The sequence below is a fragment of the Macrotis lagotis genome, chromosome 1, assembly GCF_037893015.1.
Source record: "Macrotis lagotis isolate mMagLag1 chromosome 1, bilby.v1.9.chrom.fasta, whole genome shotgun sequence".
Taxonomy (NCBI): domain Eukaryota; kingdom Metazoa; phylum Chordata; class Mammalia; order Peramelemorphia; family Peramelidae; genus Macrotis; species Macrotis lagotis.
Window position 1 is genome coordinate 831756278 of NC_133658.1, and position 24397 is coordinate 831780674.

The 24397-nt window shown below is 34.2% G+C and overlaps 1 protein-coding gene across 3 annotated transcripts in view; it reads right to left on the reverse strand.

The window, feature by feature from the left end:
• LOC141508537 (sodium-dependent phosphate transport protein 3-like) overlaps window positions 1–24397 on the reverse strand; it is a 113588-nt gene that overhangs the window by 9243 nt on the left and 79948 nt on the right. For all 3 annotated transcript variants that reach the window (XM_074217233.1, XM_074217234.1, XM_074217235.1), the window contains 2 exons: window positions 14463–14581; window positions 8096–8257 (listed from right to left, as the gene is read on the reverse strand). In XM_074217233.1, coding sequence (XP_074073334.1) covers window positions 8096–8257; window positions 14463–14581 — 281 coding nt within the window. The remainder of the gene's footprint in view (window positions 1–8095; window positions 8258–14462; window positions 14582–24397) is intronic.

Sequence of the window (24397 nt, forward strand, 5' to 3'; positions counted from 1 at the left end):
TCAATTCTGTTTTTTAAGGTATTCTTTTCCTCATTAACTTTTTGTACAGCTTTTTCCATTTGATCTAGACTGGTTTTTAACTGTTGTTTTCTTCAGTATTTTTTTTTACTCTCCTTGACTAATCTACTGAACTGGTTTGAATGTTTTTTCTTCATTTCTCTCATTTCTGCTCCCAATTTCTCCTCTACCTCCCTTACTTGATTTTCAATTTTTTTGAGCTCATCCATAGCCTGAGACCAATTATTATTTTGCTTGGAGGCTTTGGATATAGAAGTTTAGACTTTGTCATCTTCTGAGTGTTTGTTTTACTCCTCCATGGGACCAAATAATTGTCTATGGTCAGGTTCATTTTTTTCTGTTTAGTTATTTCCCCAGCCTGTGCCCTGGTTTGGGAGTGCTTCCTGAGCTTTTGATTATCATTGGAACACCCCTGCAAGGACCTCAGTTCCTTCAAGGTCTTAAAAGAGGCTCTGACTGCTCTCCTGGCCTATGCTCTGGTCTGTGGATGACCACAAGCATTCCCTGCTGCCCTGGAGCTATGAGGAGGGTCCCTGCTCCACTATGGCAGTTTCAGGGCCCAAACTGTAACCAGGCTCTGAATATGGACAAAGAATCAAAGTCCTGACCCAGGGACAGAGGAGAGACCTTCCCCTAACTCCTTACCTTCCATGGGCTGAGTGCTCTGGAAGCAGCTGCTGGGCAGCTCTCCAGGACTGCTTCCATTTCCTGGGATCTAGGCTGCTCTGATGGTTGTGGCTGCACTGAGGGCTGTGGCTGCACTGAGGACCAGGCTGGCTCCCCACTCACTCTGACTTATCTTCCAAGTTATGCTTGGTGTTCCTTGGGTTGGCAGGTCAGGAAACATTCTCCTGCCATAAAATGGCACCTAGACATTCTGTGGGCTCCTTTGCTCTCAGCTGGTGATCCTGGCTGTGCTGCCATCCCCTTAAACCCCATGGAATAAAGCCTACCCACAATCTAACCTTGGGCTAGAGAATTGCCTCACTGGATTTTTCTATGGGTTCCTCAAGAATTCAGTTAGAGTCATAATTTTAAAGTTTTGGAATATTTTGGAAGAGAGTTTCAGGGAAATATTGTCCTCATTCCTCCATCTTGGCTCCATCCCAAGTGGTGTATTCTTTCAATGCTTATGTTGCCATCTGATTCCAGAGTATTAGGGTAGTTTTTTTAATTATTATTTTTTTAGTTTCTTGAAAGATGTTGGCCACATCCTCCTTTTGACTGTGACTTCCAGATAGTACAATAATTCTTTATCTATTTTCCAAGTCAGTTTCTTTTTTTTCTATGAGTTATTTTTCATTCTTTTTAATTTGTTTCATTGATATTTGATATTTCACAGAGTCATTAGCTTTCACTTGCCCATTTATAATTTTTAAGGAGTTGCTTTCTGAGTTAGATTTTACTTCCTTCTACATTCGGTCAATTCAATTTTAAGAATTTGTATTTTTTTTAGCAATTATTCATTTGTTTAGTATTTTATTTTTCACAGTAACATGTAAAAAAAATTTTCAGTCTTCAAATTTAAAACTTTGAGGCCCAAATTCTCTCCCTTCCTTCCTCTCCATATCCTTATTAGTGAGAAGGAACCTATTTGAAACAGGTTATATTCATGCAGTCATGCAAAATTGTTATGTTATGAAAGAAAAGATAGATCCTTATACCCCCCCCTCAAAAAAATTCAAGAAAGATAAAGACACACAAAGTATTCTTTAAGCTATATTCAGAAAGCACCAGTTTTTCCTCTGGAGATGCATAGCATTTTTCCTCATAAATTCTTCAGAGTTGTCTTGGACCATTCTGTTACTGACAATAATGGTCATTAATAGTTGATCATATTACAATTTTGCTGTTATATTATACAAAGTACAAATCACTTTGCATAAGTTCATGAATGTCTTTCCAGATTTTTCTGAGAACATTTTGCTTATCATTCCTTTATTTTTCAATTCTTTTAAAATATTTATTTAATCTTACTCCTCCCAGGCTACATGCAAAAATAAGTTACCACATTCATTTAAAAACTTTGAGTTCCAAATTCTCTCCCCTCTTTCCATCCTTCCCTCTTCCCTTCGTTGAGAAAGTAAGCAGTCTGATATAGACTATGAATGTATAGTCATGTAAACCATCTCCTCATCAGTCATTCTCTGAAAGAAAGCATATCTCCTAACCCCAAAAGAAGCCTCATAAAAGCAAAGAATATGCCTCAATATCTATTTAGACACCTTCAGCTTTCTCTGCACATGGATAGTATTCTTCATCCTAAGTCTTTTAGAATTTTCCTGGATTACAGTAATTCTGAGAAAAAGCTAAGTCATTTACAGTTCATCATTCTATAAATATTGCTGTCATTTTTGTGCACAGTGCATTTCACTTTGTATCAACTCATATAAGCCTTTCCAGGTTCTTTTGAGAATATGCTCTTATCATTTCTTATATCAGAATAGCATTCCATTATAACCATATCCTCATTTTATAATTCCTTGCCTTTATAAAAGAGCAGTTATAAATATCATTGTATGTATAGGTCTTTCCAATTTTTTCCATCTCTTGGAATACAGGCTTGATAGTGGGATTGCTAGATCAAAGCATTTTATAGCCCTCTGGGCATAGTTACAAACTGACCTAAAGAATAGATGAATCAGTTCAGAACTCCACCTACAATGCATTAACGACTCACTCATTTTCCCTACATCCACTCCAACTTTTCTCATCTTCCTTTTCTATCTTATTTTTCCAATCTAATAGGTGTAAGGTAGTATCAAAGAATTGCTTTAATTTGCATTTCTCCAATCTCTTATGAGTTAGGTCATTTTTTGTATTACCATAGATAGCATTGATAAGCTCATCTGAAAATTGTTCATGTCTTTAGATCATTTATCACTTGGGGAAATGGCTTTTATTTTTATAAATTTGTCTCAGTTGTCTATGTTTGAGAAATGAAGACTATCAGAAAAATTTGCTTCAAAAATTATTTTCATAGTTACTATTACTAACTGTATTTCCCTTTATCCTATCTCCCATCCCATTTTTTCTATTCTTTTTCTCCTTTCACCCTATCACTCTTTAAAAATGTTTTACTTTTGATTACCCCACTCCCCATCTTCCCTCCCTTCCATTACTCCCCTTTTCCTTATCCATTCCCTTCCTACTTTCTTTCAGAGTAAGTTAGATATATATACTCAATTGATATGAGATAAAATTTCATTTACTCCTCCTCAATTTTCCCACTTTTCCACTCACTACAAAAGCTTTTTCTTGTATTTTCATGAGATAATTTGCTAAAAGTTATGTGAAATAATTTTTCTCCCAATAAATTCCTCTCTTCTCTTAATTTTATTTTTTAATGATATTATCCCTCCATATTCAACTCACACCTGTACCCTCCTTCTAATTGTCTTTCTAATTGTCCTGATGAAGAGAAAGTTCCTAAGAGCTATTATTAGTATCATCTTACCTTGTAAGGAAATAAATAGGTCAATATTATTAAGTCCTTTTGATTTTCCTTTCCTGTTTAGCTTTTTAATACTTCATTTGATCTCCTATTTGAAGGTCAAATTTCTTTTTCACTTCTTGTCATTTCATCAGGAAATCTTGAAATCCCCTATTTCATTAAATGTCCATTATTTCCCCTGAAAGTCTATGCCAATTTTGCTGGGTTGGTGATTTCTTGTTGTAATCTATGCCATTTTGCCTTCTGTTATGTCATAATCCAAACTCTATGATCCTTTAATGTAGAAGCTGCTAAATCTTGTGTCATCCTGACTATGGCTCCAGTGAGAGGAGTCTCAGGGCCAACCACCAGGAAGATATGTCCAAACACAAGCCAACAGTGAAACCCTACCCAGAGACCAATTAGCAGCAAGGCCCAACTTCCAAAGAAAGTTAGCAGTGAGGCCCTGTCCCCAGTACAAAAATAGCATATCTTGAGCTTTGGGGCAGGCAAAAGCAAATCCACATCTATTGGACAGACCAGCAGTGATACCTTGTCATCAGTACAATCAAAAGTAAGTCTGCCCCTATTTATTCACAGAAATGCAATGAATCAAAATAATTCCAAAGGACTTCCTTCCTTTCCTCCCTCTCTCCTTTTCTTTCTTTTCTTCCCTTTCTCTCTTCCACTATCCCTCCCTTCCTCCTTTCTTTTCTTCCTCTTTCCCTCCCTTTCTCCCTTCCTTCCTTCTTTCCATCTTTCTTTCCTTCCTCCTTCCTTCCTTCCTTCCTTCCTTCCTTCCAAAAATAAAAGTAGAAAACTACACCTTTAAAAATATGATTGGAAAAATGCAAAAGGCAAATAATTCCCTCAAAAACACAAATGGGCAAAAGAAAAAGGATAACAACTCATTCAAAAGTAGAATTGACCAAATGAAAAAGAGATGCAGAAGCTAAATGCTGAAAATTGTTCTCTGATTGGGATCAATGGAAGTTAAAGACTTCATGAGACACCAAGAATCTGTTAAACAAAATTAAAATAAATGAAAAAATGGAAGAAAATATAAAATCTCATTGGTAAAATAACTGATCCAGAAAATAGATCTACAACAGACAATTTAAAAATCAGGCAATTTACCTGACAATCTTGATTAAAAAAAAGAAAGCCTGGACTCCATACTTCAAATTATAGTTAAGGAGAACTGTACTGATATCCTGGAACCAGTTGGAAAAATAGTAATCAAACAAATATATAGATCCCCTCCTGAAAGGGATTCTATAATGAAAACATCAAGGAATATTGTAGACAAAATCCAGAATTATCAGATCATGGAAATCCTGCAAATGACCAGAAAGAATCAATTCAAATACCAAGGAGTCACAATCAGAATTACACAGGACCTGACTGCATCAACATTAAGGGATTGAATGACCTAAATATGAGATTCCAGAGAGCAAGGGAGTTTGTATTCCAACCAAGAATCTACCTTCCAGCAAAATTGAGCAATCTTTTTCAGGGGAAAGATAGACAATTTACAAAACAGGTGATTTTCAAACTCTCCTGATTTAAAGACTAGAACTAAACAGAAAACTTGATCTTCAAATAGGATACTCAAGAGATACATGAGAAGGAAAACAGGAGAAAAGAAAACAAAACTATTATCCAGGAAAATTAAACTGGGAGGAAGATTCTCATAGCTTTTGAGAATTGTATTTCTTTCAGACAGAATATATTTAGGCAGAAGGTGAGGACATTCATGGTATGCCCATAAATTCATTAAAAAGGGGGGAACTGTAAAGAGATGGTAGGAAGGAAGAGATAGAATGGGGTAGATTATATCACATGAAGAGGTAAAAAGAACCTACTGCAATAGAGGGGAAATAAGGGAGAAGGTGAGTACTGTCTGAATCTTACTTTCATTAAATTTGGCTCAAAGTGTGTTTAGAAATTTATCTTACCTTTCAAGTATTAGAACAGGAACGGGGGAGAAGGAGAGACTGAAAGAAGGAAGGAAAGGTAGAAGAGGAAAAGGTAAAGGGTAGCATGCAGAGCAATCAAGATAGAGTAATGATAACTGTAATTGTGAATGGGATGAACTCTCCCATAAAATGGAAATGGACAGCAGAGTGGATTAAAAACTAGAATCCTACAATATCCCACAATCCTACAAAGCTTTCAAGAAGCACATTTTAAGCAGAGAGATCTGCACACAGAATAAAGGTAAAAGGCTAGAGGAGACTATATTATGCCCTAATCATATTCAATAATGGGCCATGGAGAGATGGATGCAAAACTATTTAAAAGCCAAGTATCCTAATTTTAAAGAATGAGTGGATCAAACAACAAATCATAGAAAGAATCAATGATTTCATCCAAGACAATAATGAGGCAACATATTAAAACTTAGTCAAAGCAGTTATTAAGAGATATGGCTCTAATTGCTTAGATGAATAAAATAGAAAATGAGGAAATCAATGAGCTGAACATGTAAGTAAAAATGTTAAAGACCATATTAAAAAATCCCCAATTAAATTAAATTAGAAATTCTGAAATTTAAAGATGAAATTAATAAAATTGAAAGCAAAAAAATATTGAACCAATAAATAAATAAAACAAAGATTTGATTTTTAAGAAAAAATCCTAATAAGAAAAATAAATCTTTGGATAATTTGATTTAAAAAAGAAGAAAATCAAATTACTACTATCAAAAATGAAAAAGTGAACATGACACCAATGAGGAGGAAATTAAAGTAGTAATTCACAACTATTTTGCCCAGCTGAATGTCAATAAATTTGATAAATCTAAGTCAAATGGATGGATATTTAATAAAATAAATTGTCCAGATTAAAAGAGAAAATTAAATTCTTAAAAAACTATATCTCAGAAAATGAAATTCAATAAGCCATCAATGAACTCCCTAAGAAAAAATCTTCATAAGTGAATTCTAGCAAACATTCAAATAAAAATGGGTTCCAATTCTATAAAAACTGTTTGAAAAAATAGGTTAAGGACTGTCAAATTCCTTCTATGATGACAATAAGGTGCTGATATCTAAACCAGTAAGAGTCAAAACAGAAAGAAAATGATAGACCAATTTCCCTAATGAATATGGATGCAAAAATTTTAAATAAAATATTAGCAAAGTGAGTACAACAGATTATAATTAGCATAATATACTATGATCAAACAGGATTTATACTAGAAAGGCAGGAATGGTTCCATATTGGTAAAACTATCAGCATAATTGACCAAATCAATAACAAACCTAACAGAAATCGTATGATGATCTCAATAGATGCTAAAAAAGCTTTTGACAAAATATCACTCCTGCCTACTAAAGAGGAGAGAGCATAGGAATAAATAGAATGTTCCTTAAAATTATAAGCAGTATATATCTGAAATCATCAAGTATATGAAATGGGAATGAACTATAAACATTTTCAATAAGATCAGGGGTGAAAAAAGGATGAGTGTTATCACCACTATTATTCAATATTTATTAAAAATATTAATTTTATCAATAAGAGACGAAAATATTGAAGGAATCAGAATTGGTAATGAAGAAACAACATTTAGCAGAAGTTATGATGTCATACCTAGAGAATGCTAGAAAATCATCTAAAAATGCTGGAAACAATTAGTGACTTTAGCAAAGTCTTTGGATATAAAATAAACCCACATAACTTCTCAGTATTTCTGTATATTACTGTCAAGACATAGCAGCAGGAGAGAGATCCCATTCAAAATAACTTCATACAGAGGGCAGCTAGATGTCACTGGATCAGATGACTCTAGAGGAGAAAGTGAGGTTGATGGTCTAGCATAGCAAAACTCCCCATCTCCTAGATGTTATGGTCCTCTTCATGAATGAAGGACAAACATCATTTATGTATGTATGTATGTACACACACACACACACATACATACATACATATATTCAATTGAATGAATGAAAAATAATTTATTAAGCACTGTGTTGAACATAAGGAATCCAGCTAGATAAAATAAAGGAATATTGACTTTGGAGGAGAAACTGAGGCTGGTGATGTATTGCAGTCTTCTTCAAGAACAAAGAACAAACATCATCATTATCATCACCATCATCATCATCATCATCATCATCACACTTAACAATCTGGCCCAACATATCTTTCTAACTTCATTGGAAATGAAAATCCCTCTTGAATTCTGCTCCAGTCACATTTTCCTTCAGTTTAAGCCTCTCCCACAATACTCCAATAACTGCCTCAGAGAATCTTCTATATGACACCTTTTCCAATCCCCACAACAGCTAAGTCTTCCCCCTAACTACTTCCCTAAGTAACTGGTAAAGATCTAATTTATTCTCTTTATATTTATACTATATATATATATATGTATATATATATATATTTATACTATATATATATATATGTATATATATATGTGTGTGTGTGTGTGTGTGTGTGTGTGTGTGTCCACAGATGTATTTAGCTATCTATTAAAATGTAAGCTTCATCTGATTCTGAACTGTTTCCTTCTTTGTATTTATATGCCTAATGCTTAACACAGTGCTTGCCACATTACTTATTAATTGGTCAATCAACTCAAAAATCAAACAGTGCTTAAAAAGGGCAAATCCATAATAGGTATAAAATACTCACATTTATGCTGTCAAAATGAAATATATTGTTGATGATGGTAGGTAATATTTCTGACATACTAGCAAATGTCCAGCTATAACAAATACAAATAATTAAAATGGCCCAAAGTGGTAAGGATCTAGCTGCAGCTTTGATAGGTAAAGACCAACCAGGGGGGGTGACCTGAAAGAAAATACAATGGTTATATACTGAAAAAATAGACTAGAATTAGAAGAATAATGTATGTCTCCTATGAATAACAAAATTTATCATAGCTGAAAAATTCAACTAGAAATATAACTAAAAGGCACAAAGTCTTTTTTTACAATATTTATTTTTCCTATTCTCTAACAATAATTTTCAAGATTCATTTTTTGTAAAATTTTCTCCCATCCACTTATCCTTCTCCTCACCCTAGGATAATCTGATGTATGTTATACATGTACAGCATGTTATACATATATATATATACATATATATATATATATTTCCATATTAGTTACAATGTGAAAGAAGAATTAGAACAAAAAGGGAAAAGTCATGAGCAGGAAAACACGCAAAAAAAAACATTTTTTAAAAAATGAAATTAGTATACTTCATTCTGCATTCAGATTTCATAGTTCTTTCTCTGAATGTGGATGGTATTTTCCATCAGAGACATTTTAGAATTTTCTTTGTATTTCTAAGGAGAGCTATACCTATCATAGCTGATCACTGCACACTGCTGCTGTGAAAATGTATAATGTTCTGGTTCTGTTTATTTTTCTCAGTATCTACTTGCTCTTCATTACTAAAAGAGCAGTCATAACTGATTATATTTATATACCACAACTTGTTCGGCATCCTCTCAATTTCCAGTGCTTTACCATCTCAAAAAGAGCTGCTATGAATATTCCTATACATTTGGTCTTTTTGTCATGTCTTTGGGATATAGATCTATTAGTGTCACATTGTCAGATTGAAGGGTTTGCAGGATTATTGCCCTTTGGGCATAGTTCCAAATTGCTCTCCAGAATGGTTGCCTCATTTTGCAACTCCACCAGTAATGCATTAATGGTCCATTTTTCTCACATCCCCTTCACCATTTAACATTTACTTTTTCTGTCATATTAGCCAATCTGATACATGTAAGGTTTGAATTTGTATTTTGTAATTAATAGTAACTTAGAGATTTTTTCATATGATAATAGAAAGCATTAATTTATTTAAATCTGGAAACTGCCTATTTATATTCTTTGACCATTTATCAACTGGGGGGATGATTTTTATATTTCTTCTTATTCCTATAAATCTTAGTTCTCTACATAATTTAGAAATGACTCCTTTATTAGAAAAATTAGGGGTAAAAAAATGTCTCCCAACTTTCTGTTTTCCTTCCAAACTTAGTTGCATTGGTTTTGTTTGTACACAAATTTTCCAATTTAATATAATAAAAAGGTTCCATTTTTCATTTCATAATGTTATCTACAGCTTCTTTGGGAACACATTCTCCTTCTCTCCATAGATTGTTCCTTGTTCTCCTAAATGGCTTATGGTATCACCTCTTATGTCTAAATCTTATACTAATTTCGATCTTAGATAGGTAATAGTATGAGATATTGATCTGATTTCTGTCATATTATTTTACAATTTTCATAGCAATTTTGTTCAAATAGTAGGTTATTACAGTTATTTACTACTTTGCCTTTTGAACATAACTATTCCATTGATCCTACACTTTAATTCTTAGTAAGTATTAAAAAGTTTTGATAACAGCTGCTTTTTTGATATAGTTTTATGTCTGGTACAGCTAGATCACCTTCCTTTGCAATTTTTCATTAATTTTCTTGATATTCTTAATCTTTTGTTCTTTCAGAAACATTTTGGAATTATTTTTCTAGCTCTACAAAATAACTTTTGGTAGTTTGGTTGGCATGGCAATGAATAAGTAGATTAATTTAGGGGAGAATTGTCAGTTTTATTATATTGGTTCATTATGCCATGAACAACTGATATTTTTCCAGCTGTTTAGATCTGATTATTTATGTGAAAAGTTTTTCTGTAATTGTATTCATATAGTTCCTTTTGGAACTTGGCAGGAAGTCACACAAACATTTTAGGTATCCACAGTTATTTTGAATGAAAATTTTCTTTTTCTATGACTTGCTATTGGGCTTTGTTGGTGACATTAGAAATGCTGATGATTTATGTAGATTAATTTTTTTTATTCTGCAACTTTTCTAAAATTGCTAATTGTTTCAAATATTTTTGTTGATTCTCCAAGTTTCTCTAATCTCACCATCATATAATCTGCAAAGAGTGATAGTTTTGTTTCCTCATTGTCTATTCTAATTTCTTTATTTTCTTTTTTTTCTCTTATTGCTAAAACTAATTATTTCTAGTATGATACTGAAAATTAGTGGTGATTAGTGGGCATCCTTATATCAACCCAGTCCCATTGAGAGGGCATATCACTATTGCATATAATGCTTGCTGGTGGTTTTAGAAAGATTCTGTTTAATATTTTAAAGAAAAATATATTCCTATGCTCTCAAGCATTTTAAACAGCAAAGGGTGCTATATTTTGTTAAAAGCTTTTTACAGTATCTATTGAGTTAGTCATATAATTTCTGTTAGATATTATATTTATATGATCAATTATAGAGTTAGTTTTCCTAATATCAGTCCTGTATTCCTGGTATAAATACTATCTGTCATGTATATTAACCTGGCAATATCAGTGTTTGTTAGAGAAATGATCTATAATTTTCCTTTTCAGTTTTGGCTGTCCCTGATTTATATATCAGTATGTATATATCAGTATGATCTTACTGTCATCTATTTTCAAGTAGTTTATATAGTATTGAAATCAATTGTTCCTTAATTTTGGGTAGACTTCACTTTTAAATACATTTGATGTTGGATATGTCTTCTTAGGGAATTAATTGATGGACTATTCAATTTATTTTTCTGAAATGGGTTTATTTAAGCACCCTATTTCCTCTTCTGTTAATCTGGGCAATTTATATTTTCTGTACAGCTTCAACAATTTCAATTGGATTGTCAGATTTATTGTCATATAGTTGGACAAAATAGCTTTGAATTATTGCTTTAATTTTCTCTTTATTTGTGGTGAATTTAACTTTTCATTTCGATACTGGCTATTTGGTTTTTCTTCTTTTTTAAATCAAATTAGCCAAAGTTTTAACTATTTCTTCATTTTCTCATTAAACCAATTTTAAGTTTTACTTATTCATTCAATAACTTTCTTAATTTCAATTTCATTAATCTGTCCTTTGATTTCCAGGAATTCTAACTTGGTATTCAATTGGGAATTTTTCATTTGTTCTTTTTCTAGCTTTTTTAGTTGCATGTCCAATCCATTAATCTACACTATCTCTATTTTATTTAAGTAAGTATTTAGCAATATAAAATTTCCCATAAGAACTGCTCTGGCTGTTTTAATATAATGTTTCATTATTGTCATTTTTTTCATTGAAATTATTGATAGCTTCTGTGATTTATTGTTTCATTCACTCATTATTTAATATCAAGCAATTTAGTTTCCAATTAATTTTTCATCTATCTTTCCATGACCCATCATTATATGAGATTTTTATTGTACCATGACCTGAGAAAGATGCATTTATCATTTTGTTTTATGCATTGAATGGAGAGGTTTTTTTTACGGCCTTAATATATGGTCAATTTTTGTGTAGGTGCCATGTACCACTGAGAAATTGGTATATTCTTTTCTAAATGCTTTCATTTTTTTGTAGAGTTCTATTATATCTAACTTTTCTATAATTCTATTCACTCATTCACTTCTTTTCTGTTTAATTTGTACTAATATTAATCTAACTCTGAAAGAGGGAAGTTGAGTTCCCTTAGTAGTATGGTTTTTCCTCTCAATTTCTTTTGGCAATTCACTTAACTTCTCCAAAACTTTGGATGCCAAGCCACTAGTTACATATCTATTTAGTACCAATATTACTTCATTGTCTATGGTGCATTTTATCAGATGTAGTTTACCTTCTTATTTCTTTTAATTAAATATATTTTTCCTTTTGCTTTGTCTGAGATCAGGATTTCTATCCCTATTTTTTTTTTACTTCAGTTGAAACATACTTTATTCTACTCCAGGCATATACCTTTATTCTGTATATCACTCTGTTTCAAAATTTTGTAGGATTCTGGTTTTTAATCAACCTTGCTATCTACTTCCTTTTTTGGGGAGAGTTCATTCTATTCACATTTGACTGATATGATTGTTAACTATATTTCCATCCATCCTATTTTCTCAATTTTATACTTTTCTCTACATTCACCCTGTCTCTCCTCACCAGTATTTTGATAACCCCTCCTTTGATCTTCCCTCTCTTTTATCAGTCTGTCCTCTTTCTTTCCCTTCTCTCCTCCTAATAACCTGTAGGTAAGAGAGACTTTTAACCCAATTGGAAGTGTGAGTTATTTTCTCTTACTCTATTGAGAGTAAGATTCAAACAATGCTCACACCTTTTCTTTTTCCCTCTATTGTAACAGGTCCTTTGTGGTCTCTTCATGTGATGTGATTTACCCTTTTTTGTCTCCCCTTCTACTCCCAATATAATCCTTTTTTATGTTTAATATCACAATATCATAGTGAACTTATTTCAGCACCCTCCATAAAAGAATACTCCTTCCAAGTGTCCTAAAAGAAATCCAGTTCTCAAGAGTTAACAAGTAAACAGTTTAGTCTTGCTAACTAACATTTTTTCTTTTTGTTTACATTTTTTTACATCTCTCTTATTTCTTGTATTTAAAGATTGAATGTTCTGTTCAGCAGTTTGGTTTTTTATAATCAGTCAAGTTTGGAAGTTCCTTATTTTACTGAATGTCCATCTTTTCCCTATAAAGAGTGTGCTGCATTCTGCAGGATAGTTGATTCTTTGCTGTAAACCAAACATTTTTAGCCTTCAGGAATATCATATTCAAAGACTTCTAATCCTTTAATGTTGTATCTGCTACGTCCTGCCCAGTTCTGACGGTGACTCCTTGGTATTTAAATTGTTTCTTTCAGACTGCTTGCAATATTTTCTCCTTTTCTGAAAATTCTAGAATTTGAGTGTAATGTACCTTGGAGGTTGTACTTTTGGGATGTCTTTTAGGTGATTAGTATATTTTTTCAGGGATAATTTACCTTCATATTCTAGGATATTAGGGATATTATCCTTGATAATTTCTTTAAAGAAAATGTCCTGGCTTTTTTATCATGGCTTTCAGGTAGTCTGAGAATTCTTGAATTATCTCTCCTGAACCAGTTTTTCAAGTTGGTTGTTTTTCTTATGAAGTATTTTACATCTTCTTCTATTTTTCTAGTCTTCTGGTTTTGTTTGATGGATTCTTGATATCTTATATAGTCATTAGTATCCACTTGCCAATTTTAATTTTTAAGAATTTATTTTCTTCAGTTAATTTTTGTATTTCCTTTTCCAATTTCCAATTCTACTTTAAAGGTATTGGTTTTGTCAATCATTTTTTGTGCTTCCTTTACCAATTTTTCGTAATTCTCCTGCATAACTTTCATTTCTTACCCCATTTTTCCTCTACTTCTTTTACCTGTTTTTAAAAATCCTTTTTGAGGTCTTCAAAGAGATTTAGGGATTTGAGACTATTTATGATCCCCTTTAACCTTCTTATGTAGACATTTTGTCATTGCTGCCTTCGTCTGAGATGACATTTTGATTTTCTTTGTCACCATAGTAACTTATTAACCATTGTAGTATGGTTAGGGTTCTTTTTGTTATTGTTGTTTTCCCATTTTAAAAGTTAAACTCTGCTTCTGAGGCTCAGGGACCACAGTCCTTTTGCTGAAGGCCAAGGTTCTGTTCACTGTATTTCCACACTGAGGAATCAGGTGCTAGTAGCTTGCTCTCTGCATTAGGGTAGCCCAGCCCAACTTTGCCTGCTGCACTGGCATTCAGGAGTATACCTGCTGTGATGGGGCTGGAACTTTCACTACTGGCCTCCTTTGCCACTGACCTGCTGAGCTGGGATGCAGGGGCCTCAATTACTAATCTATTCTAGGACTAAAAACCTCTTGTTGCCTTCCCCATAACCCACCTGTGCTGGGCTGCACTCCCCTTTAGTCCAAGTTACCCAATACATTTCCTGAAGTCCCTCCAAGATAATCTTGAGCTGAAAAATTGTTTCACTATTTTTATGGGTTCTGTTGCATGCAGAGACTTAACAATGAGTATGGTATAAAACAAAAATATCATTTAAGATTTGCTCTTTTCATGTTCCCTTTATGAATCTCCTTAATAAACTGATAATAATCATTGTACTATTTGGAATATTTGTTGGTTGTTATTTGCTAATAATATTTATATAAAATACAGCATAAAATAAGCTACTATTATTAACTCACCTCTATAGGCAATGAAGAAATAATATATTCCTTTTCATTGTTACTTATATATGGATGAATCATGGGATCATCATAAATCAAAAAAACTGAGAGAGTACAACAAACCAAGCCAATGACTCCTAGGAGGAAAAGAGGATACAATGACTGTTGCTAGATTTCTGTTTTTGAGTTTGTTTGATTTTTTTTCATAGCTCTCCTGTTCCAAACGATCCTGTGAACTGACACTCTTCTTTTTGTTTTTTCACTTTTCAATCAAATTAAATCTAGTATTCAAAGTCTCTAGTTTTCATCTTCCCCTTATTCATCTCTCTCCCCCTCATTCTCTAATTTTACTGCATAGTGCAACCTTCAGTTACCAAGTGCTTCTTGTTATTAAGGTTGTTAAGCCTAGAAAAGTTCAGAGAGACCACTGACTTCAAAGAATTCCTGAAAAAAAGAAGTCATTATGTAAAATAATGGAAAATTTATTCACACATTCCATAGTTATATTCATATCGTTGACATTTATATGTTGCCCATCCCTTCCTGGAAATATTCTTGCTCTGCAATTCTACCTGTGGTCATGAATTTAAGGGATAATTTTCTATTCATCAATGGGAAAAGAATAGCTTCATTTGTGTCTTTAGAGCCCCCCCCCAATTTATTTGGGATAGTTTCCAAGTTATAGGACATTTAAAGATCATACCTTGAGAATGTTCGTCAATTTCTTCTTTGAAATTGAAAGAGACACAATTAAGTTTGATTTCTGAATGAATGAGAACAAACTCTAGCTGTCCCTAGATGTTTTGGAAAACCTTCACAACCCTTGATATAATTTAGGGCAAAGTTTGGTAAAAAAAAGTTTTATTATTATTACAAGTCATGGTAGTAAAAGGTTAAAGACAAAAGTTTCTATGGAAAAAGTGGCCTTTTCTTATAAGCAATTTCCAGTTAATTACATATTAAAATGAAATTCAAATTAAAACAATTCTGAAGTACTACCTCATTAGTTTGGTTAACTGGAGTGGAAAGAAAAATGACAAATGTTGGAGGGTATGTGGGGAAAATGAAATATTTATGCACCTTCGATGGAGTTGGGATCAGATTCCCCAAAAAGAACAGTTTGAAACTATGCACTTAGGGCTGTAAAACCATGCATATCCTTTGACTTAGCAATACAACTACTGGGTCTCTATTCCAAAAGAGAAAAAATCCACAAAAGAAACAGGATGTATATGTACAAAAATAATTTAAAGTTCCTCTTTTCTTATGACAAAGAATTGGAAACTGAAAGAATCTTAATTTTGGGGGAATGACTGAAAAAAATTATATCATGTAATTATATTTTTGCTATAAGACATGGTGAACAGGATCCTCTCAGAAAAATTTGGACTTACATGATTTGATGCAAAGTGAAGTGCATGTTTTACAAAGTTATAGTGATATTATAAAATTATCAGTTGTAAATGGCTTAGCTATTCATAGCAATAAAATAGTCCAAGACAACTCCCAAGGTCTGATAATGAAAAATGCTATCCATCTCCACAAAAACAGAGCTGATTGTGTTTGAATATTTATTGAAATGTATTTCTTTTAATTTCTTCATTGTTCTTGAGGATTTTTTGTCTACATTTTCTTTCATAACATGACTATCATGAAGATGTTTTTGCAGGTCTACATCACTTGATTAGTAAATTTTTGCCCAGTGCAAAACATCTGCACATGCTTCTAATATCTCTAAGGTGCTTACATTATACATCATTACAAATCTCCAGAATCAGACTTCTTGTTTTTTTCCTTTTTTGTAACACATCTACTGAGCATAGTCATTTCAGGTCATACGATTAGGACTCTTAAACAATTCCATCTTATACTTTACAATGAAAAATAAATTTTAATTTTCCTTCATATTTTTTCTCTATCTCCAGCTCAATTCCCTCCCTTGATTCTTCTTCAACTTTTCTCTCCAAAGTTGAAAATTACCACCTCCCCAAAAGATTGCATATACCCATAACTATTGTAGCAACATCTTGTTTTATACTTCTTATTTGCTCCAAAGCAGAAAGCTCCTAGGAAACAATATTGCAAATGATTTGCCAGGTTTATGAATATTTTGGAAATGACCTTAAGAAATATCAGTCTATTATCATCATATTAAACAAAGTCAAAAACTTTTAGTAAGTCTTTGTTAAATAAGACATTGATAAATTCTGAATATACAAGGAAAGGCAAAAAATATCTGTTTTCAAATAACTTATAATCTGAAGAATGAGACAATACGTAAATAGCTAAGAATATATTATATATAGTCTTATAGACTATATCTATTTATCTATATGTATATCTATCTACCATGCTAGTCATCCTGTCTCAAATTACAATCAAACATTAATAGCTAGGGAACAAGGAAAGGTATGTTGAAGAAAGTAGAATTTTAACTCATTCTTGAAGAAAGGTATGAAAGCTAAAAGGCTAAGGTCAGAGGGCAGAACATTTTAGGCATGAGAGACAACTATTGCAAAGGTAAATAAAATGGAATGCCATGTTCAAGGACCTGAAGTAGATCCCTGTCACTGGATTACAGAGGAATTGAGTGGAGTAAAGTATAACAAGACTGGAAGGTTAGGAAAGATTAAGATACAGATGCAAAATATAAAAGATTTTATTTTATCCTAAGGCCATCAGAATGTCACCTGGATTCATTAATTTGGGGTGGGGTATGATACTTGAGCTTATGCTTTAGAAAATTATCTTGATTGTTGAATGGATAATAGATTGGAATAAGGAGTGAGTAAAGAAAAATAATTCATTTAAAAACTAGTGGGTAAGATGAGAATACCTGAATTAGAATTGTGGTTGTATGAGTTGGAATAAAAAGGAACATATAGGATGCTGAGAAGGAAGGAATTACAGGATGGTCAGATTTAACAATAGATTAGATTTTAAGGGTAAATGATAATGATGACTAAGAATAATACTGAGATTTCAGGTCAAGATGGTGGGGAGAATCTCACAACTTTGTTAAGCTCTCTTGGCTTTCCCTCAGAACCCACATTAATCAAGCCTCTTATCAGATTTTGGAGAGATAGGACCCACAAAAGAGCTGAACATCTTCTCAGTAAGGTCTGTTATGGGAGAAGCATGGGTGTGTCAGGGCAGAAAGCAGAGACCCAGTGTAGGGCAACTGAATGAAAAGTTGACTCACCTGAGATCATTGACTATGGGAGTGGAAGCTGTGCAGCAGGCAGGCTGGTAGAACTCCTGTGCTCTGAGAAAGCTCAACATTGGTGCCCAAGATCCACAATCACCCAGTCCATCTTGTCTGGACAGCATTACTCAGGCAGTGAGCACCTGGCATTCCCATTGGAGCCCCTTGCATTCCTAGTCCAGAGTCCTTGATGTTCCCAGAAGTGAGGGCCCAGACACAGTCCCAGGTGTTCCCACCTCCCCTAGTGACTCAGGGACTAGGAGACTGACTTCCCAGGTGCTGATAGTGCTGATGGTGCAGAGAGAACCTCTGGCATTTCCAGCCCAGACAGCCTTAGCCTAGTGACTGACAGACAGCCCAGAGAGTATTCCAGGTATTCCCAACATTCCCAATGGCCCAGGGATTGGGCAGTTGATATCCCCAGTGTATATGGTTCAGAGAAAGAACCTCAGGCATTCCTTGCCACATTCCTTACCAGTGAGCAGCCCCCTGGAATTCCCAACATCTATGACCCCAGGTCAATAAGCAAATCTCTAGGGTTCTCAACACAGAAGGTCTGAGAGTCAGCCTTCCCTACCACTTGACACAAGACCTTTGGGATAGGTAACAAATCCCAGAATGAATAAGAAACGTTAGAGAAAGATAGGGTTACCTTGAAAAAAAGGACAGACAAATACTAGCTCTGAAAAGGACAGAAGGGGTACTATATATGAAGCTTTGGAGCAGACTATGAATTGATCTCCATTCCAGAAAGACTTCTTAGAAGAGGTCAGAAAGTATTTCAAAAATCAAATGGAAAAACTGGGAAAATAAATGCAAGAGAAAGAGAAACTGACAGAAGAAAACAAATCCTTTAAAAATATAATTGGGAAATGCAAAAGGAAAATAATTCTTCAAAATACAATTGGGCAAATTAAAAAAAAAAGATAACAGCTCCTTTAAAGATAAAATTGATCAAATGGAAAAGGAGATGAAAAGTTAATTGAATAAAATACCTTTTTGAAAATTAGGTTGAGCCTAATGGAAGCAACTGATTCAATGAGACACCAAGAGTCTATTAAACAAAAATTTAAAAAATAAAAAAGAAGAAAATGTAAAATATCTCATTGGTAAAACATCTTCTCTGGAAAATAGATCCAGGTAAGATAATTAAAGAATAACTGGATTACTTGAAATCCATGATAAAAAAAAAATAACCTGCATAGCATTCTTCAGGAAATAGTCAGGGAGAACCACCCTGATATCCTGGAACAAGAAGACAAAATAGTCATTGAAAGAATACACTGACCAACTCATGAAATGAATCACAAAATGAAAATACCAAGGAATATTGTAACCAAACTTTAAAATTATTTGATGAAGGAAAAAGTCCTGAAAGAGGTCTGAAAGAAGTAATCAAATAATGAGGAGACACAGTCAGAATTACATAAGACCTGACTGCATTAACATTAAAGGATCAAGAGCCTGAATTATGATATTTCAGATGGCAAGGGAACCTGGATTACAATCAAGCATCACCAACTCAGTAAAATTGAGCATTTTGTTTTAGGGAAAAGGATGGACATTTAATGACATAGGTGACTCAAACTTGCCTGATGAAAAGACCAGAGCTAAACAGAAAATTTGATCTTCAAGCAGGACACTCAAGAGACACATGAAAAGAACAAGAGGGCAAAAGAAACAGACTGCCATTCAATAAGATAACACTTATTATATCCTTACCTGGTAGAAAGATTCTAATAATTCCTGGGAATAATAATTCTATTAGAGGGTGTATACTTAGGTTAATGATATGAACCTAATTTGTTTTTTGATGGAATGATTTTAAAAAAATGATACATTAAAAAAGGGATGTATTTCAATGATATAGAAGAAGGAAGAAGAATGGGGTAAATTCTTATTTCAGTAGAGGGAGAGAAGGGAGGGGGTGAGAGTCACTTAACTTTTACTCTTATCAGATTTGAAGAAAAGAGGGTATAATACATACTCAGTTTGGCTTAGAAACTTATCTCCCTTCAAATATTAGGAGGAGAAAGGGGAGAGAGGGAAGGGAAGGAAGTATTGATGGAAGGAAGGTAAGGAAAGGAGGGAAGGAAGACAGGGAAAAGGGAAAGAGAGAAGAAAAGAGAAGGTAAGAGAAAGGGAGTACAGATTCAAGGAGGTGGTATTCAGAAGCAAAACATTGGTGAGGAGGGACTTAGTGAATAAAGAGGAAAAAGTAAAAAATGGAGAGGAGATAGCATGGAGGGTAATAAAGAGTAATTATAACTGTGAATGTGAATGGTTTGAACTCTCCCATAAAACAGAAGCAGATAGCAGAAGGGATTAAAAATCAAAATCCTTCAATATGCTGCTTACAAGGAACACATCTGAAGCAAGGAGAGATACTCACAGAGTAAAAGTAAAAGGCTGGAGCAGAATATGTTATACTTCAGCTGAAGTGTCAAAAAGTAGAAGCAAACCTTATCTCAGACAAAGCAAATGAAAGAAATGGATATCACTAAAAGGGATAAGGAAGGAAATTACATCCTTCTAAAAAGTACCATAGACATTGAAGCAATTTCAATGCTAAACATGTATGCATCAAGAGGTATAGCATTCAAATCTTTGAAGAGCAACTAAATGATTTACAGGAAGATATAGACAGCAAAACTATACTGGTGGGGAACCTCAACCTCTTTATCTCAGAAATAGATAAATCTAACCAAAATACAAAGAAGCAGGAAGTTTATGAGATGAATAGAATGGAGGGGAAAAGCTAGGTATGATAGGCCAGTGGAGAAACCTGAATAGCCATAGAAAGGAATAGTATTGGGTAGTGAAGTAAATGGTGTCATAAGGAGGAAGCTAGATATCAGTGAGAAAATGATGGAATGAGTGAGAATGGGAGAGATTTAGGACAGAAGGAAGCTTTTTGATTATTCAACAGGATTCAGGAGAATGATCAGGGCTATAAGAATAATGGCTGTCCATTTCTTCATCAACATGCTGAAAGTGCAAAAATTGAATTTCTTCATGGAAGCTTTAGCTATTGCAACCAAGACTCAATGAAATGCTATGCTTTGTTTCACTCAATATTTTCAAGAGAGAGAGAGAGAGAGAGAGAAAGAGAGAGAGAGAGAGAGAGAAAGAGAGAGAGAGAGAGACAGACAGACAGACAGAGAGAGAGAGAGAGAGAGAGTGTCCAATCCCACTAAGAGAAATCACCCAAAATCTCTAGTGTAGCAAATCAATGATAATGACATTATCAAAGTTCTACAAGTTGGTTTCTTGTCAGCCTTTTTCTCCCTTCTATAACCTGAAGAGGGATTGGCATTGTTTATCATTTATTTCAAAGAGGAAAACCAGAAGATCCTGAAACCACTGAAAGGCCCAAAGAGACTATGTTATTTTCTCTTTCACTCTCTCCAATTTTGTCCCATCATTCATACTAGAGTGGCATTGATCTCCAATAATTAGAAGAGTCCCATGCCAATGGATTTGGGGACTTGGGAAATATATAAAGAGTGGGTGAAGAAATAACCAAAAACAAAGGGCACAAACCAGTTTTGGTAACCATTAGGCACTACATAACTATTTTAAAATGTTTTAGACATATTTTTTACTTTAATTTATAATTTTATACTATTACAATAATATTGTTATAAGAGTAAACATAACTGCTCCCCCCAGGAAGTCAAGAAACCTCAAGAATAGTGAAAGAGAAAAACAACTTACTTCAGTCTGTGTTCACATTCCAATTTCATTGCCTCTTGGGTGAGTTGCCTTCTTTATCATAAGTCCACCAGAGAAGTTGCTTCAATATTTTTTCCCACGGTTGCTATTACAATTTGTATATACCTCCCCTCTATTCCTCCTTACTCTCATTTATTCTGTTCTCTCACTCCTTTCATCCTGTCCCTGTCCAAAATGTATGTTTTATCTGAGTACACTCTCCCTCTTTTCCCTCTATTCTATTTCATATCCCCCCCCCCCGGCCTTTCTTTCCCCATTCCCCCTTATCCCATCCCTTTCTCCTCATTTTTCTCTAGGGTAAGATAGATTTCTCTACTGTATTAAGTGTGTATGTTATTTCCTCTCTGAGCCATTTATGATGAGAATGAAGGCTCACTCATTTCCCCTAGCCTTCCCCCATTCCACTCCATTTAAAAAGTTGTTTCCTGACTCATGTGAAATATCTTAGCCCCTTCTTCCTCTCCTTCCTCTTCCTCCCAGTATGTTCCTTTATCACCAATTGACTCCATCTTTTTACTGTATTATACCACTATATTAAGCTCTTTCCTGTGCCCTGTCTATATATGCTCCAACAGTTCTCATAAATTAGAAAGTTCTTCCCTTGCAGGAATAAAACAGTTCTACGTCATTAAGTACCCCATAGTTTAGTTCCTCATCCATCCCCTCTTTGGTTCATTACAGTCTTATACTTGGAGATCAAATTTCTGTTAAGCTCTGGTTGTTTCAAAAGGAAAGTTTGAAAGTCCTTTGTTTAATTGAAAAATGCATCTTTTCCCCTGAAAGAGGATGTTCAGTTTTGCTGGGCAGTTGATTCTCGGTTGTAAACCAAGATCTTTTGCCTTCTGGAATATCATATTGTAATCCCTAAGAGCCCTTAATGTAGTTGCTGCCAGATTCAGTGTAATCCTTACTATAGAGCCATGGTAGTTGAATTGTTTGTTTCTGGCAGCTTTTAGTATTTTCTCTTTGACTTGGGAGTTTTGGAATTTGGCTATAATATTCCTGAAAATTTTTCTTTTAGGATCTCTTTCAGGAGGTGATAGGTAAATTCCCTCAATTTCTATTTTACCCTCTTCTTCTAGGATCTCAGGGAAATTTTGCTATATTATTTCTTGAAAATGAAATCTAGGCTCTTTTCCTGGTAATGCCTTTTAGGTAGCCCAATAATTTTTAAATTATTTCTCCTGGATTTGTTTTCAATTTCAGTTGTTTTTCCAATGAGATTTTTCACATTTTCTTCTAATTTTTAGCTTTTTGAGGTACAGTTTTATTTCTTCCTTAGTTCTCACAAAGTCATCAGCTTCCTTTAGTTCCATTCTGCTTTTGAAGGAGTTAATTTATTCAGAGAGCCTTTTTATCTCCTTTTCCAGGTGGCCAATTCTGCTTTTTAAGGCATTCTTCTCCTCATTTGCCTACTGTGTTGCTATTTTTTTCCCATTTGGCCTAAACTGGTTTTTAACATATTATTTTCTTCAGTATTTTTTTGTAATTCATTGACCAAGCTGCTGATTTGGTTTTCATGATTTATCTGCATTGCTCTCATTTCTCCTCCCAATTTTTCCTCCACCTCCCTTAATTGCTTTTCAAAGTTTTTTTGAAGTCATCCATAGCCTGAGGCCACTTTCTATTTCTTTTAGTGGCTTTGGATACAGAAGCTTCAATGTGTCATTTGAATCTTCCATGGGACCAAAGTAATTTTCTATAGTCAGATACTTTTTTCTTTTGTTCGCTCATTTCCTCAGCCTAAGACTGATTTACCACACTTCCAAGGCTTTGGGGGGTTTTGGGACACCCTAATGGGACCTTTATTCCTCTGAGGTCTTATGCCCTCTTGCCTGTGCTTTGATATGTAGATGGTCATAGGTGCTCCCCTCTACCTTGGATCTGTGAGGAGGATCCATGGCAGCCCAGACTACAACCTGGATCTGATTGTGGGAAAACAGCTGAGTCCTATGCCAAGGAGAGCAGAGAGATTTCTGCAATCTCCCCTATCCCCTTACAGTCTGTGGGCTGCAGGCTGGCTTTCCTGATTCCCACTACAGTTTCTCACTGCAGGGCTGTTCTGAGGTTGATACTCCTGCACTCTGGTGTAGCAGAGTTCTTTCACTGACCCTTCAATCTGTTCCTGGTGATTGCTGTGCTGTGCTGTGGCTGCGGCTTTGTTCCAACACCCTGGTCCTGGGGAAATACAGACTTCCCATGGAACTTCTAACTTATCTTGGTCTGGGAAATTGTATCACTCAATCTTTCTGTGGATTCTGTACATCTAAAGTCATAATTTGATGGCTTTTGGAGTTTTTTGGTGAACAAGTTTCAGAGAGATCCTGCCTTCACACTGCCATCTTGGCTCCACCCCTCTTTCAATTAGACATATTTTTGAAGACAAACTAATTGACATAATTTGAAGCAATCACAAAGGAATTGAACAGGCAAATGCTAAAAACAAGGCCAAATGCTGTCCGTGTAAAGATCAACTAGTCAGTAGATTGAATAGAACTGGAAAATGGGAAAAATGGTAAAAGAAAACCCCAAATTCAAAGGTCATTCAGTATTCACTTCACTAAATTGTCTAATATCAGTATTGCTATAAAGTAGGTACTTGTTTTCTGAATGAAAAATAAAGAAGCTCATAAATTAGCCATAAAATTATTAGAAAGTGAGCATGCTTTATATACTTGCAGATACTAAAATTGTAGTTTAGGATATAATTTTTTAAAAAATTGTTTCACAATAAGTTTACTATTTTTTCCATTACCAATTTTGCCTCTTTATTTGTAGCTATATAAATTTCTCTTAGCAGCCTACTTTTCAGAGATGTCCCCAAAGATGTTTAATATGAGCAGTTCTAGAGCTAGTTCAATATTTGGAAGGCTACAAAGGAAAGTGTGGGAGCTAGGCATTAAACTGCCTTTTGAAATGAAGGCCTGCAGAAATATTGTGCTGATCTCATTGTTGTATGCCTGTAAAACCTGGACAGTATGCCAGCTCCATGCAAGGAAACTGAATCATTTCC